Below are 15,893 nucleotides of genomic sequence, written 5' to 3'. Positions count from 1 at the left end.
TAGATGAACATTATCTAATAAGATTATTAAATGTAGGTCTCAGTATTTCCGAGTCTGAATAACGTACACGTTTTGCTCACAGATGACAAGATAAAGTAATTTATGCCAAAACGAACTGTGAAAACTGCAGGTTTCTAACTCTTACGTTTTAAACGCTATCTAGCCTCATTTAGAGAGCTGAAATCGTGATTTTTTTTTAAACAACTGATTATCTTGAAAACGGTAAATTTTAAGTACCATGTACATTTAATAAACTCTACCTAATATTAACCAAGGAATAATATACAGTGTTCCATGTAAACGCGAAATGGAACATCCTATGAAGCTAAAAAATATTTTCTTTACATTTCGCACAGGATTCCAGGCAACTTTTATTAAAACCATTTTTTTAATAAATTTTACAGTTGCACAGTTACAGAGGAATCTCCTCTTATCTGGAACACCCTGTATATATTTTAATTCTTTTACATTGTTATTAGAACCTAAACGCAAAATAAAGCTCACAAATTTTTTAAAACCATATCACGAGTTATAATTCTCTCAAAAATTCTCCACAAGCACAACGCTTCAACTTTTACATTGACAAAAAACTCCTAAAGCTTACCGTACCGGCACCTAAGGAGGTCGTACACTATTGAACTCGAGTGCTTTTAGCCAGTGCAAACAGATAGTGATATTCAGACGCTAGGGCAGCAGACCAGACAGTGCTGAACAAAGAGGGTGTACCCATATTAACACAATCTGAACAATAAAAACTCGTTCGTTTAGAACAAAATGCAGTGTGTCCTAGATCACAAAAACAATAATTCGAGCGTGGATATGAACTCGAAGCAAAACCAAGTCTCACGAGTTATCTGGAAATACAATCATCGCCGAGCGGGCGACTAACATCCCAGCACTGCAGATGAAAACAAGATCAGATTGATTAGGGCCCCTAGCTCCATCTGATCCCATTATGAAGGTTTGCGACCCTCTAAACATTTAGCATGTTTGTGGGAAATGATGGTGGGTTAACTCCACCGCATGTTAGTCAGACCAACCAGAATCCACTACCAAACGAGTTAACCAACCAATATAATATTTAATAATGATTATTTGAGGCCGTTATTTCATTTGCAGTAATTAATATGAATTTATAATTGGCTCTGACTATTAGATCATAAAAACAAGAATTTGAAAAATGTTAAATGATACCTCGGCAGTGTTAGAATTGTTTAAGTTTGGAATAAGGGAGAATGGTAGAGGAACATTACAAGTTGCAAGAGTAGTTCAAGACAATTGGAAAGCTGCTATAATTTGAAACACAGTTTATAAGGTCTGTGGTCTGTGCACATAACCTATAAATATTTGTATTTTATTTTTATTTTTCTTTGCAGAATCATAGTACAGTAATAGTATTATTTTTATGCTGAATAAAGTGAACATTAGATAGATAGCTTAGCTTATAAAACCAAGAAAGTGAATAACTAAAGGCAATTAAACTGAAAATGATTTTTTTGTTCACTGCAGTGAAGTCACATACGAGACCAGAATGACATCAGTTTTGTCTAGTGAGACTTCATACAAGTTATAAATTATAATTATAAATATTTAGATAAATAGATAACCGAGAGGAAACAGTGATATAAAAATGGAAAAGTCTAAAAGACTATTTTGCAGACTTTGCACTAATACTAAAAGCGATGGAAATTTTAGGGCAATAGACGAATCTACAAGGGAAATTTTAAAGACAGTTTCACTGAATCTAGTAAGTCGTACATGTTCTGTAGTAATGTTGCTAGTTAAATTTACTTTTTCAATAAAAAAATATATTTTAGGACTTGGACAACTATAAACACGTCATATGTTCTATCTGTTCTGTTCAACTGTACTCTGCATTTGATTTTAAATCCACCTGTCTTTATGTTGAGGACAAGATTGTTTCTTATGTTAATCCCACAATGTCATTCGTTGATTTAAAAGAAGTTTATGTAAAGGAACATGATAACAAACCGTTAATTAAAATGGAGGATGATCAGAAAATATGCCGATTATGTTTGCAGCTGGTTAGCGAAGAATTTGTGCCATTTTCTGAAGTGGACTTGGAAATGTTTCATAGATACATTCCAGAAGTGGTAATTATCCGTTTTAAACATATTTTAAAACTTCAAAACTATATCGATCCCTTTACAAGCTCTTATTGTAGGATACTGGTGTCTCTGAAGATCCAATCATTTGTAAGCAATGTTTTGATTCACTCGGAGTTCATAATATTTTCATCAAGACCTGTTTAGATGTTAAAATGCAAATTCATACAAACGAAATAGGATCAGAAGATGAACAGAAAATGGAAGGGTTAGTTAAAATTGAAAAAGAGCTAGACACCGAAGAAACATTGATCGGAACTGAAGAAGTTCACATAACAAGTGAAGGACATGATTGGGAAAGGTTAGAAATTTGAAAATAATNATAACTTCTAAGATCATATTATTTTAACATGTTAAGAGTGGGAGACGCTTCGGAAAAACCATCGAACGTGTAGGACAAAAGTTTTTTAGAGTTTTTCATACAATTATCATGCGATTTCAGTAAAAAACTACTTGTTAGCAATAAATATTGATCATTCACCAAATCGACATGTTTGACACCCCCGCGCTTTATTAGCTACCGTTTTCGAGAATTTTCGTAGAGGGAAATGTTGGGCGTCTTGTCAAAACGAAGCTATTCCCCAAAATTCAGCTTGTTATTAATCAAAGAAAAAAAAGGGTCTGGGCCCGTGGACTATACGTAAAGACAGTAAATAAATTAATTTATAACATTTGCAAGGCATAACCTTTAAAATAAAATCAAAAGTAACCCCATATATTTTTATTAAAAAGAGTTACTTGAAATGGTTCAAAGTGTTCTCGTCCGCGCGGCACTGGAGGACCCTCCGATGTCTCCATTCGGGTAGATTAGGGTTGGCCCTTGACTGCCCATGAATATCCATTCGGGATTGGCATTTCCAGCGTCCAATTCCTGTCACGATGCCATCAGCAAAGTCTATCACTAATAAAAGTCTATTTGTCTTTCTTTCACTATGATTCGAGTCTATCAAGTCCTGAACGAACAATCGTTAACGAAAGAGTTCACTTACCGCAGTGCTATAGCACCGCTCCTCGCATCCAGATTTCCCCGGGATGTCTCTGCACACCACACTTAGTTTTAGGATAATTATGTTATTTATTATTAGCTTCACTTATGCAAAGAAGAATCTTATTGACGTTCTTAATACTTAATAGTTTTTTATCTTTCAGATGGATTCCAACCACCACTCTCTACTACGCCACTGAAAGGGATCTCACTGCTAAGGAATTGGAGCAGCCAAGGATACACCGAAAAGCGATTAATACATATATTGGGTAAGTATTACACTATAAGGTTTTTCTTTCAGGTGGCAAGAAGCGAACAATGTTAAAACTCGACTAATGTCTATGACTATAACTAATACTATGACTATAACTATGACTAATATGACTTAGACAATTAATGTTGAGTATGATTTTACAACTTTGCAAAGATATTTTAAAGTAAAAACCTTATATCCCAAAATATAAATTTTTTCAGTGACTCCATTTTGCCCGACTTACAAGACAAAACAGTTAAACAACAGTCAAACAAAAAGAAGTGTGAGACAGAAGAGATTCAAAGCAATACCCCATTGGATATACCATTCTCTAACAGTAAATGCAAAAACGAGTTTAACAATGGTCTAAAACATGAAGCTGTCCCGGAACTAATACAATATAAGAGAAGCAATACCTGTACTTTTGAAACTAAATGTAAGAGGGGTCTAAGTGGGCATTGTTTAAAGCACAAAGGCCTTTCAGAAATCCAAATGTACAAATGTGATACTTGCACCTATACAACTAAATATAAGCTCGCCCTAACGAGGCACCAATTACTTCATAAACATTCTTCAGAAAATCAAATACACAAGTGTGATACATGTAGTTACAAAACTAAACGTAAGAGTAATCTAAAAGTGCATCAGTTATCACACAAAGACCCTTCAGAAATCAAAATGTACAAATGTGATGTTTGTACGTATGAAACTAAACGTAAATGTCATTTGATCGGGCATCAAATGACACACAAAGACCTTTCACAAACTGAAATGTACAAGTGTGAATTGTGCACTTATGAAGCTAAATATAAGGTTGGACTAAAGAGGCATCAGTTAATACACAAACCTTCTTCAGAAATTGAAATATACAATTGTGATGCATGTACTTATGAAACTAAACATAAGAGTGATCTAAAGGTACATCTGTTGTTACACAAAGACCCTTCAGAAATCAGAATGTACAAATGTGATCAATGTAGTTATGAAGCTAAACGTGCGAGTTATTTGAAACTGCACCAATTATCACACAAGGATCCTTCAGAAACCAAAATGTACAAATGTGAATTGTGTTCTTATGAATCAAAGTATAAAACTAGTTTCAAGAGGCATCGGCTGACACGCAAACATTCCTCAAAAATCCAAAAGTGATATTTGTACTTACGAAATTTAAGTATAAGAGGGGTATAAAAGTGCATCAGTTGTTGCACAAAGACCCTTCGGAAATCGAAATGTACAAATGTGGTACTTGCACTTATGAGACTAAATATAGGGGTTATCTGAAAGCGCATCAGCTATCACACAAAGGCCCTTCAAAAGCCAAAATGTACTAATATGAATCATGTACTTATGAAACCAAGTATAAGAGTAATGAATAAGGTTTTTCAGACTACATAAAAACAATAAATAGCATTCATATTCTGGTTTGGAGAAGTTGTTATCAAATAGTTGCACAAATTTTTAGGAAATAATAACATGATTGTAATATACAGTGATCTATTTTGAAAAATTTAATGCTTTGGCAACAAATGTCATCTAACAACCGGCATTGATTTAAAATCCAATTTAGGAGCGTTTTTCATCAGCTGATCAACTTCTGGACAAATTTCCTCATCCCTTACGTCTCCGCTGGGGATTACCCCTTAGCCTCATCGTCGACAGTCAAAAATGCAGACTAGAATATATCTGGTAACCCACATTTTTACATTATAATATAAATATTTGTAGTTAATTTCAACTTTCTTATCAATATGAAAATGTTTATAAAATATTAAATGTAATATATTTTCAAGAAAAACATTTGAAATAAAACGCTAATAGTGTTGAGTATCTTTTATTAAAAACAACTTATCCTTACTATTTCACAATATTTGCTTAAAAAAAATACTAAAATTCACCAGAGACAATTTAAACATGATAAATAAATAAACAGGTTTTAAGGTCAAAAGGACGAGGGCCCCTAAGGACGGTTTTTGGCCTAATTTATTTTTGACTGAAAAAATAATTTTTTTTTTTTTAGTACCTACTAACAATACTGAATCGTCCTAAACAGACCAACCCCCTCATCCTCATTTCCCCCTCCTCCCCCTTAAATGAGATGACACATTTAAATTGAATAAAACAAAAAAGAAAAAAAAATCAATAATTATACATACATGTTTGTGCCTATTTGATTAGCCACTTTGAATTTCGTGATTCTGAATTCATAATTGTAATCGGTGATGCAAGAAAGTTTCTATAAACAAATATTTGAGGATTATGAAGATCTTTTTAATGTTTTTGTCCGCCATATGGAATGCGTCATTTTGAATTTCGTAATTCTGCCTTCAGATTCGTAATCAGAGACCCAAAAAACTCCACTATGCAAAAGTTAAGACATTTTAATTTTTTTGTATGTCTTTTGAATCCGCCATTTTGAATTTCGTGATTTAGAGTCCAGATTCGTAATCATAGACCCGAAAAACTCTTCATATTTAAGATTCGTAGGAATTGAATGTCTTTCGCATCTCTAAAGCTCTTTAAAGATTCCTCTAATAAGCGATGGTTTCCCTGGCATTTAAGGGGTTGGAGGGGGAAAGGAGGGTGAAGGGGTTAGTCCATTTAGGGTAGAAACTATTCAGTATTGCTAGTAGGTACTAAAAAAATTTTTTTCTGATTTTTTTTCAGCCAAAAACCGGCCTCCTTTTAGCAAATTATTTTAAGCAAAAGTATATGAATATGGGTCATAGTTCAAATCATTTTTAAGAAACGCTGTTGGAAATTTAATAAAAATATCAATTTTCTAAAATATTTCTTTAGAATGTTTGACGTAGGGTGAAGAAATTTGTCATTAATTTATCTGAGCAGAAATAAGATCGCCTAAATTGACTTACAAATATGTCAGTCAGAGACAGAGATATCAGGGATTAGTACTTGTAGAAATTATCACGATGGGGATCTGCACTGTGTAGGCTACCTCCAAAGCAGCTGATCCTTTTCGCCCCACTTCCGCCGATAAAGGGATGAGTGACGTCATTGGTATTATAAATTGAATAGCGTCAACATCGTTCATTGTTATGTTTTCTAATGAATTTATTAAATTTCAGTGTTAGTATAATCTTTAAGTACTATTGAACTCAAATTTTTATTTAAAACTATGTTAAGTTACAATTATGGAAGCCCAATTTGTAATGTGGATATTTGTAAATGTAAGGTAAAGTGTGAAAAAGGTACTGGCGAATCAATCAGTTTTCTAGGGTTTTAAAAAGATCCTATGTAAAGAAAGAGTGGATTGGATGGTGCTATCGAGAATATGNTACATTGAATAAAACGAAAAAGAAAAAATTAATAATTTAGCAAAAGCAAAAGTATATGAGTATGAGTCATAGTTCAAATCATTTTTAAGAAACACTGTTGAAATTTAATAAAAATATCAATTTTCTAAAATATTTCTTTAGAATGTTTGACGTAGGGTGAAGAAATTTGTCATTAATTTATCTGAGCAGAAATAAGATCGCCTAAATTGACTTACAAATATGTCAGTCAGAGACAGAGATATCAGGAATCAGGAAACTTGTAGAAATTATCACGATGGGGATCCGCACTGTGTAGGCTACCTCCAAAACAGCTGATCCTTTTCGCCCCACTTCCGCCAATAAAGAGATGAGTGACTTCATTGGTATTATAAATTGAATAGCGTCAACATCGTTATGTTTTCTAATGAATTTATTAAATTTCAGTTTTGATCTGTATTTTTGGAGTTTCCTGTGTTGTGTATAGGAACTGATGTTCTTGAGGTTTTTTCCTGTTAGTATAATCTTTAAGTACTATTGAACTCAAACTTTTATTTAAAACTATGTTAAGTTATAATTATGGAAGCACAATTTGTAATGTGGATATTTGAAAATGTAAGGTAAAGTGTGAAAAAGGTACTGGCGAATCAATCAGTTTTCTAGGGTTTTAAAAAGATCCTATGTAAAGAAAGAGTGGATTGGATGGTGCTATCGAGAATATGATGTTAATCTTGCTAACAAAAAAAATTGCAGTAAGCATTTTTAAAAAAAGATTTTGAAGATATATGCCGTACAAGGAAAATGACTAGCTCCAAAGGAATTCAAATCAACAGGTAGGTATAAATGTTAGTCATATTCTGTATATATTTATTAAACTAGATAAATCATTTTAGAAATTATTTTATTGTTTTAATAATTTTTAATTTTACTGAAATTTAATTACCAACGTGAAAGAAATAAAATAAGATTTATGCATCAGACTGTTCTAGAAAAATACTGTTTTTTTATGGATTGTTTTGTAGCTTATAGCGAAAATATACAGGTATTTTATTGTATCTGCTTCGTTATATTCCACATTACTTTTAGAAGAGGAGATCTATAGTTAATTAGTGGTTGGAAAAGAAAATATTCGTTACTTTTCGTAATTTTTATATCCCCTGCCATAAATTAAATTTATTAATAAATGTGAGCTACTAAAACTATGCTAACCATCATTCGTTATTTACGGTTGTCAGTTGTTTTCATGAACAATCTAATTGAAGTGAAAAATAAAAACTGGTTATTGATTACTGAATTATAGTTTATTTTTCACTAAAGTGATCCCAACGTTAGAGTATTTGAGGTTATCGTTATAATTTTCGCATGCACTACAATTTCTCTACAAAAAAATGTCAAAATTTGATCGAATGCTTATCGTGAATCACCATTTTACTCAAAAACATTGCGTTTTAGGAAAAAATACCAAGACAAAAAGTTTCTAAATTCAATGGCTTTCTAGCTAACTAATAATTTCTAAGAAATTCAAATTTGCGACCAAATTTTTTTGGTTCCAAAGAGACCCTCGAAAAAGTGTCTTAAGGACGTTCCCCGCCAAAAAGGGAAGCACCATCAGATTCCACATGTCATAAAACCCGTGTACCAAATTTAGTGATTCTCGTGCGACAGGGTTCCGAGATATAAAAAAAAGATTATTCTTAGGGGCGGATTTCAGGCAGCTGTAACTTCGAAAGAGGGGGCCACTTGGTAAAAAGACGAAATACAGATCCCCTAAATTTGTCTTAAGAATCTATGACCAAATTTTGTTACATTAATTTCGGGACACTCTGTATGTAAAACTGATACGTTTTTAGGAATAGTAGTCTACTTAGGTTAAGAAAAATCTGGACACAGACTGAATTTTAAATTCAACCAATAACCTACACAAATATATACAAGTGTTTATAGAATACATTTTTGATTTTCCCATTTATGCTCCTAATTAACATTGTACATATTAATTATTAGACAAAACTTCCAAATAATAATTCCTCTAGACAAACAAATTTAAAACTAATTTTACACTAATATAGAAAGTCAGTGATTAGAAAAAAATAATTGCACCATAACTCGGTAACCATGACCTCTATAATTCTGTAACCTGTTATTTGAATGATTTTGATCGTAAAAACTCACAATTCGTATTGTCGTAGGACAGTAAGTTGTTAGGCTTTTCCAACTAGCAAGACAGTTCGAGCTAGAGTTGAGAGAAATTTTGGAAAGTGAGCTGAATTTCTCCATTTCCCGCGCTGCATCGTCCTAGAGGATCTATGGTGATGGCATCATCCTTCGTCAACATTGACGCATATCCCACATCTTTATAAGACGATGCAATTTTGAGATCCCACTTATATTTAGTTTCATAACCGCCCATACTGCACTTGTGCATTTGGATTTCTGAAGGGTCTTTGTCTTAAACTGATATTATATTGTTTTCAAAGTTGATTTCATCACTACTTTAATCACATATATACATTTATATCCATCATACCAGTACATTTAATTTCTTAAGTGTCGATGACTGATGCACTTTGAGATGGACACTTGTACATGTTAATTTCTGATAGGTGTAATAACTGATACCTTTTTAGCTAATTCTGATATTTGTCTTCATAATCACTTATACCACATGTACATTTCGATTTTTGAAAGACTTTAGCATTTAGACAGATCCACTGTTAGTTTCATAACTACTGTATTTGTTCATTGTGTTTCTGAAGGGTCTTTGTGTTTAAGCTGATGCAATTTTAGATTACATCTAAATTTGGTTTCATAACTGCACGTATCACACTTGTACATTTGGATTTTCGAAGGATCTTTATGTTTCAACTGGTGTGATTTTAGATTGCTTATAAAATTAGTTTCATAGGTACAGGTATCACACCTGTATATCTTGATTTCTGAAGTGTGTGACAGCTGATGCACTTTCAAATGTCCCTTATATTTTGTTTCATAAGTACAAATATCGCATTTGTACATGTTTATTTCTGAAGGGTCCTTGTGTAATAACTGATGCCTACTTAGATGATTCTTATATTTTGTTTCATAATCGCAGGTGTCACATGTGTACGATTGTGTTTTCGAAGGGTCTTTGTGTATTAACTGGTGATCTTTTAGACAATCCTTATATTTAGTTTCATACGTACATGAGTCACAGTTGTATATTTGGATTTTTGACGGATTTTTGTGTTTCAACTGATGTGTTTTTAGATCCCTTTTATACTTAGTTTCATAATTACACACATCACACTTGTGCATTTGGATTTCTGAAGGGTCCTTGTGTTTTAACTGATGCAATTTTAGATTGCTTCTAAACTTGGTTTCATAATTACATGAATCACACTTGTACATTTGGATTTTTGAAGGATCTTTGTGTTTAAACTGGTGCGATTTTAGGTTGCTTATAAAATTGGTTTCATAACCACACCTATCACACATAAATGTTTTAATATCTGAAGTATGTGATAACTGATGCACTTTCAGATGTCCTTTATATTTAGTTTCATAGGTACAAGTATCACATTTGTACATATTGATTTCTGAAGGGTCCTTGTGTAATAACTGATGTCTGTTCAAATGGCCTTTGTGCTTAGTTTCAAACCTGCATGTTTCACACTTGTACATTTCAATTTCTGAAGGGTCCTTGTGCGATAACTGATGCAATCTTAGACTATTCTTAAATTTTGTTTCATAAGTACACGTATCACACTTGTGCATTTGGATTTCCAAAGGGTCTTTGTGCTTCAACTGATGATCTTTTAGACAATCCTTATATTTAGTTTCATAACTGCATGTATCACATTTGTACATTTGGATTTCTGAAGGGTCTTTGTGCTTTAACTGATGCATTTTTAGACATTTTGGGTATTTAGATTCATAAGTACATACGTCACACTTGTACTTTTTGATTTCCGAAGAGCCTTTATGCTTTATTTGATGTCTTTTCAAACAACTCTTATGTTTAGTTTCAAAATTACATGTTTCACATTTATACATCTGAACTTCTGAAGGGTCTTTATGCATTAATTGATGAATTTTTAGATATTTTTTATACTTAGTTTCATACGCACAGGTATCACACTTGTACATTTGGATTTCCGAAGGGTCTTTGTGCGTTAACTCATGTGCTTTCAGATGACTCGTATATTCAGTTTCGTAACTACATGTATCACACCTGTACCTTCTCACTTCTAAGGGATCCTTATGTACTGACAAATTTCTCCTATAGTAGGCTGTAGAACTGCAGTCATCACACTTGACACACATTTGCGCTTTTGAAGGATTTTTGTATATTTTCTTATTTGCCGTAAGTTTACAATTATCACACTGGAAGAATTGCATATCTAACAAAGGCCCACACATTTGAAATTCAGACTTTTCGCTTTGAATGTTGGAAACAGACATAGACGTTGTAAGATGTTCATCCTGTATTTCTCCTATATCCTCTGAAATGCATCTCCTCTTGTTTTCGGTTGCTTCAAATAGTGAATTGCTGAAAAAATTAAAATTGTTCATGAAATCTGTTGTGCAAAATATCATATTAAAAATTATTCTACAGAAAAATAAAATATACCCGACATGATTACTAAATTTGTTTGTTTAAATAAATAAATATAATAAATAAATAAATAAATACTTCTAATTAATTCTTTTAAATTCAATTCTGCAAAAAAATATAAAAGATAATGAAAGCAGAGAAATTAAATTTATTTCTGTAGGCTACGGTGGTCTTCAAGGTTGTAGGTTGACGTCAGTTAGTTACTAATTTACATTCCCATTACAAAATTTTGCTGACATTTCCTCACCTTTCCTGATCGTCTTTCTCTGTCTTTATTTCAATATCTTCAAATTTAATACAAGACTTAACACGTCCCCATTTCCCCTGTTCATCATCATCTACTTTTATTTCAGTAATTTCGGATTTCATATCAAACAGTCTAACGACACATGTATTACTCCCCAGTGCATTTGAACCATCACCTTCCAGTTTTACTTCAATCTCTTCAGTTTTAACGTAGGATTGCTTATCCATGTTTTTATTATATATTTCCTGTGCACCAAGACAATTCCTTAAAAAAACGCCATGGGTGTGAAGAGAATCAAAACAGGGTCCGCATATAACAGGATCGCTGGTAGCACTGATGTTCTACAATGAAAAAATATTGTTAACTTGTGGAAAAATATTTATTCTTTCTTTATATTTTCAAAAAATTTGGGTAAAATATTTATGGCAATTGTCGTGTACAAATAAAATATAGGTAAAAAATAAACAATTCGAGCTTAGGATTAAACAATAAAATCAGGTACAATAGATACTATCCCGTACCATTGGCCATTGTTTGCACTGCCATTTTAATAACATAAACCAAAACAGAAGTATCGATTCGATTATATCGCCATCATTTTCCTACTCAATATTTTGCGGAATTCCAGTAAAACAGGATAAACAAAAAATAATAATAAATAGGCTATTTATCGACTTTATAAGGATAACTATTGTTATGTATTTACACTGAAAAGTTCTCAAATTATATAAAATTTTACCCAAATTTGAGGATGCTGAGAATAAAAATAAATAATTTTATGCATTTTCTTGAAGTCCTATGAAATATACTTACAATTTCTGGTATATATGTATCAATTAAATTAACGTCTACTTCCTTTAGTGACATAAATCCAGATATTATCAACTGAATACATAACCGACAAATTCTTTCATTTTCGGATATACTGTTTAAGTGAATAGTTCCTTTCTCCTTTAGATATACTTCTTTTAAGTCAACAAGCGACGCTTTACTGGAATTACCATAAGGAAAAATAATACTCTCGGTACACATACATGTCGATTTAAAATTAAAAGCAGCCAATAACTGTACGGAACATGCTTTGCATATTAAATGTTTATCGTTCTCCTCCAAATTCTGAAATGTATTTGTGATTAAAGATATGAAACCTTTTACCGTATAAGTAGGTAATCGTTGAATCTTACCAGATTCGGCAAAACTGCTTGTAGAGCTTTCTTTATGGCTTCCCCTATTATTTCGTAATTTCTGTCACTTTCAGTATTAAGACACAATCTGCAAAATATTTCTTCATAGTTTCCCGGCTGCATATTTCCTTTTTTTTTTTGTTAAAACCTGAAATTCCAAGTACTATTTCCAAACCCAAACAAAAACAATCATTACATAACCTACAAACGTTTGACTTTTACATTAGGTGGTTTCCTTTTACAAATTTGTGTCTTAGCTACATTTCAGTTTTCTTACCTGGACTAGGGATGGGCGAAAAACATCGATACTTTTTAAACATCGATGTTAGGAGGTAGTTATCGATGGAAAACAATCGATTTCTTTTGAAAGCGCGCCATTATTCCATGGCTAGAAATTGGCCTCAATGATTTGGGATCGAGGGGGATTATCCCTCTTTATCCTGCCTCATCTCGTGTAGGCCCGGACAGCCTTCGTAGNGTCGAATATTCGCATATCTTGCAACGTCAGAATCTACATACTTTTCACGCTTTTTAAATTTGCCACTTAAAAATATTCCAAAGAAAGCATTGATATATTCCTTCAGTTTTATTTGAAGCAAATACATATATTATATAGTGAGATATAACACCAATTCCCACAACACTAGATTACTGGAAGCAATAAATGATGACAAATTATGGTTACTGGTTAGAAGTTAAAACCCATATGTCAAAGTCGTCAAAGTACATACTACATATCACTGAATAGTGAATATATACATTTTCGCCATCTGTTCAGGTTAGACAAAGTTAGAAATAAGATTAAAAGAGATAGAAACAGTGACTACAAGTCAGACGTATTCACCAATATTCACTCGCGAAAAAAAGCCTCTAGACTGACCGTATCTAAGCTGCTTCCCTTTTGCAAGAAAAATCACATTAATATCACATGTGACATCATGACTCAGTTAATTGTGCGTTCCTTTTAATTTTCCGAAGTGATTTTGAATTGAGAATTTTTACCCCCACTTACTGCTATCTACATTAGTTTGAGAGCTTGTTCACTTGGCTCATTTTGTGCTCAGTTATTTAAAGTGAGGTTAGGCACGATTAGGTTTGTTTTTAAAAGCTAAAAGTTGCACATAATATGTAAGTATTATGATTTATAACGTCTTTTCAATAATAATATATCGCATTTAAGTTTATATATGGTTTATTTACATTTAACTCATATGATCGTTCCTTTTACAAGATGAATCACAACAGAACAACTGATGTGAGTACAATCACCTCACGTGTAATATGTACTCAGTTGCCTGCAAAAGGGAAGCAGCTCTAATTCCAATGCACGGGTACCAGTGAATGCAAAATCCGAGGAAGTGGAGTGTGGAAGGTAATCTGATCTCGCGCATCTTTAAGCAGATCCGTATTAAGTAATATTTTTATTACATATTAAATAATATATTGCATCTTATAACAAATATTCAATTTTAAGTTTGTAATTCAGAAAATAGTATATTTTAGTGTCATATTAAATAAAACTACAAAATAATTTAAATATATTTATTATCCTCTAAATAATATTAATTTATTTAATATTTGTCATTTCGTAGATTTTATCGAATTAAATAATTTGACTTCATGATTTATTCGTACATCAATATACTTTTCACATTCAGCCCTTACAAGTTCTATTAAATGATTACAATTGTTAGGCAAATTATCAAATTGATGTTCATGCAAATTTCCAAATATGTTCATATTCAGAAAGTTTTTTAATACATGATAAACAATTTTATTTTTCTATAGCCTAGGTGTCCCGCTTTCATCATTATTTAAAAATTTTATTAATTTTTGTTTCTTAGCATATTACTACGACATCTCGATGGATACGTCAAACAACCACGATCTTTAATAAAAATTAATTGACTGTACGAATACTGATTCTGAAATTAGTTTTGTTTGAGATTTTTTTAATTGAAAAAAATATTTAATTAATTTTCAGCTATCTCGAAATGACGGGAACTGGTAAAATTTCATAAAAATTTAAGACTCACATCAAGTAAATAATTACTAAAAATATTTTACAGTAATTCATTCATTATTTTATAATAACAATATCACGTTAATTACTACACTATGTGGGCGAACAAAATTATAAAGCTAACCCTGGAAACTTGTGACGTTAACTGAAAAATGGCGTACATATTTACCTTTTATATATTCCTTTCTTTTACTTACCTAAATAAGGAAACTTTTCGCCTCTCTTCACCAACTCGATCACTTCTATTTATACAATGTTTTACAATACACTTGCCCATGATAAAACGTCTAATTATCGAAATCACAGCGATGCGTACACGTCAAATGCTAGGACACGACTGAGCTTTGGGCTCCAAATCAGGCTCCAAAATTTCACCAAAGTCGCTCTATAAGCCAGTCTAGGTGGTCTGTGGATGTGACACATCTGCCTATATTAATACGTACGCGTACATTAGATATTGGACGAGATGATTATTGTCATTAGTTTATGTAAAAAAAATGATAGAATTTAGGGCGCAATTTAGTGTAGTAGGGCGGTATTCGGCCTTGAAATTCGGCAATTTTGAAATCCTCTTTTTTATAAATTTAAAACACCTTATGTGATTTTCTAAAATTTGGCAAGTTAATTGACACCGCTCTATAGAACAATAAACCCCATATCAAAATTATGATTAATTACAATCCATATTCAAAATTTATAATTTTCGAAATTTGTAATTTTATCACTGGCAGCAATTTTAATACAAAAATTAAATTAGGAAAAAATTATTTACAGTTGTTCCTGGTATCCTTTAAATAAAAGTGGAACTTTTCAAAAAATTTAATTTAAGATATTGGTTTAATTTTTATATATCCATTTTCATTATTTGTAAGGTTTTTTGTATAATGGGTTCATCCATGAAAATTTAATGGGTCCATTTAAAGGATTTTCAGAGATTTAATATTTATTCAAAANTCAGATCATAGAAAACAAAATTATTGCACTAGTAACACTCATAACTGAACAAATCAAAATGTATTATTATAATTTTTTTCGAATTCGGTACTTATTTATTATATTTTTCAAATATCTTGAATAAAAAAGTGTTATACTAGTCCAGGGTTGTTTTTTTTTTGATATTCGAAAAAAATCGATGTTTTACTCCGATATATCGAGAATCGATAATAAATTATTTGATAATCGATATAACATAACATCGATGTTTTTCATTAA

At 31.9% G+C, this 15,893-nt stretch overlaps 2 protein-coding genes across 2 annotated transcripts; one reads left to right on the top strand and one right to left on the bottom strand.

Moving 5' to 3' along the window:
* Nucleotides 1–1,402: 1,402 nt before the first annotated feature.
* Nucleotides 1,403–5,102, top strand: LOC108911845 (zinc finger protein 90-like). Its single transcript, XM_018716896.1, has 5 exons — nucleotides 1,403–1,747; nucleotides 1,818–2,114; nucleotides 2,186–2,427; nucleotides 3,276–3,380; nucleotides 3,586–5,102. Exons 1-5 carry the CDS (start codon nucleotides 1,631–1,633, stop codon nucleotides 4,511–4,513), a joined length of 1,689 nt encoding a protein of 562 aa, XP_018572412.1. The 5' UTR covers nucleotides 1,403–1,630; the 3' UTR covers nucleotides 4,514–5,102.
* Nucleotides 5,103–8,613: 3,511 nt separating this feature from the next.
* On the bottom strand, nucleotides 8,614–12,839 carry LOC108911848 (zinc finger protein 90-like). The gene is made up of 4 exons (XM_018716900.2): nucleotides 12,659–12,839; nucleotides 12,288–12,590; nucleotides 11,475–11,815; nucleotides 8,614–11,161 (listed from the first exon to the last, which is right to left on the bottom strand). The coding sequence occupies exons 1-4, from the start codon at nucleotides 12,779–12,781 to the stop codon at nucleotides 9,373–9,375; spliced, it is 2,556 nt and encodes an 851-aa protein (XP_018572416.2). The 5' UTR covers nucleotides 12,782–12,839; the 3' UTR covers nucleotides 8,614–9,372.
* Nucleotides 12,840–15,893: the final 3,054 nt, after the last annotated feature.

Source organism: Anoplophora glabripennis, unplaced genomic scaffold (genome assembly GCF_000390285.2).
Source record: "Anoplophora glabripennis isolate ALB-LARVAE unplaced genomic scaffold, Agla_2.0 scaffold781, whole genome shotgun sequence".
In the NCBI taxonomy this organism is placed as follows: Eukaryota; Metazoa; Arthropoda; class Insecta; order Coleoptera; family Cerambycidae; genus Anoplophora; species Anoplophora glabripennis.
The sequence above is the reverse complement of the archived record's forward strand: the minus strand, read 5'-3'. Positions and strand labels throughout refer to the sequence as shown.

Excerpts from the sequence above, each read along its gene's own strand:
- LOC108911845 (XM_018716896.1), top strand. The coding sequence starts at position 1,631 with ATGGAAAAGTCTAAAAGACTATTTTGCAGACTTTGCACTAATACTAAA. Across the intron at positions 2,428-3,275 it reads GAAGGACATGATTGGGAAAG|ATGGATTCCAACCACCACTC; the intron begins GTTAGAAATTTG and ends TTTATCTTTCAG. Across the intron at positions 3,381-3,585 it reads GCGATTAATACATATATTGG|TGACTCCATTTTGCCCGACT; the intron begins GTAAGTATTACA and ends AAATTTTTTCAG.
- LOC108911848 (XM_018716900.2), bottom strand. The coding sequence starts at position 12,781 with ATGCAGCCGGGAAACTATGAAGAAATATTTTGCAGATTGTGTCTTAAT. Across the intron at positions 12,591-12,658 it reads AAGCAGTTTTGCCGAATCTG|AATTTGGAGGAGAACGATAA; the intron begins GTAAGATTCAAC and ends AATACATTTCAG. Across the intron at positions 11,162-11,474 it reads GAGAAAGACGATCAGGAAAG|CAATTCACTATTTGAAGCAA; the intron begins GTGAGGAAATGT and ends TAATTTTTTCAG.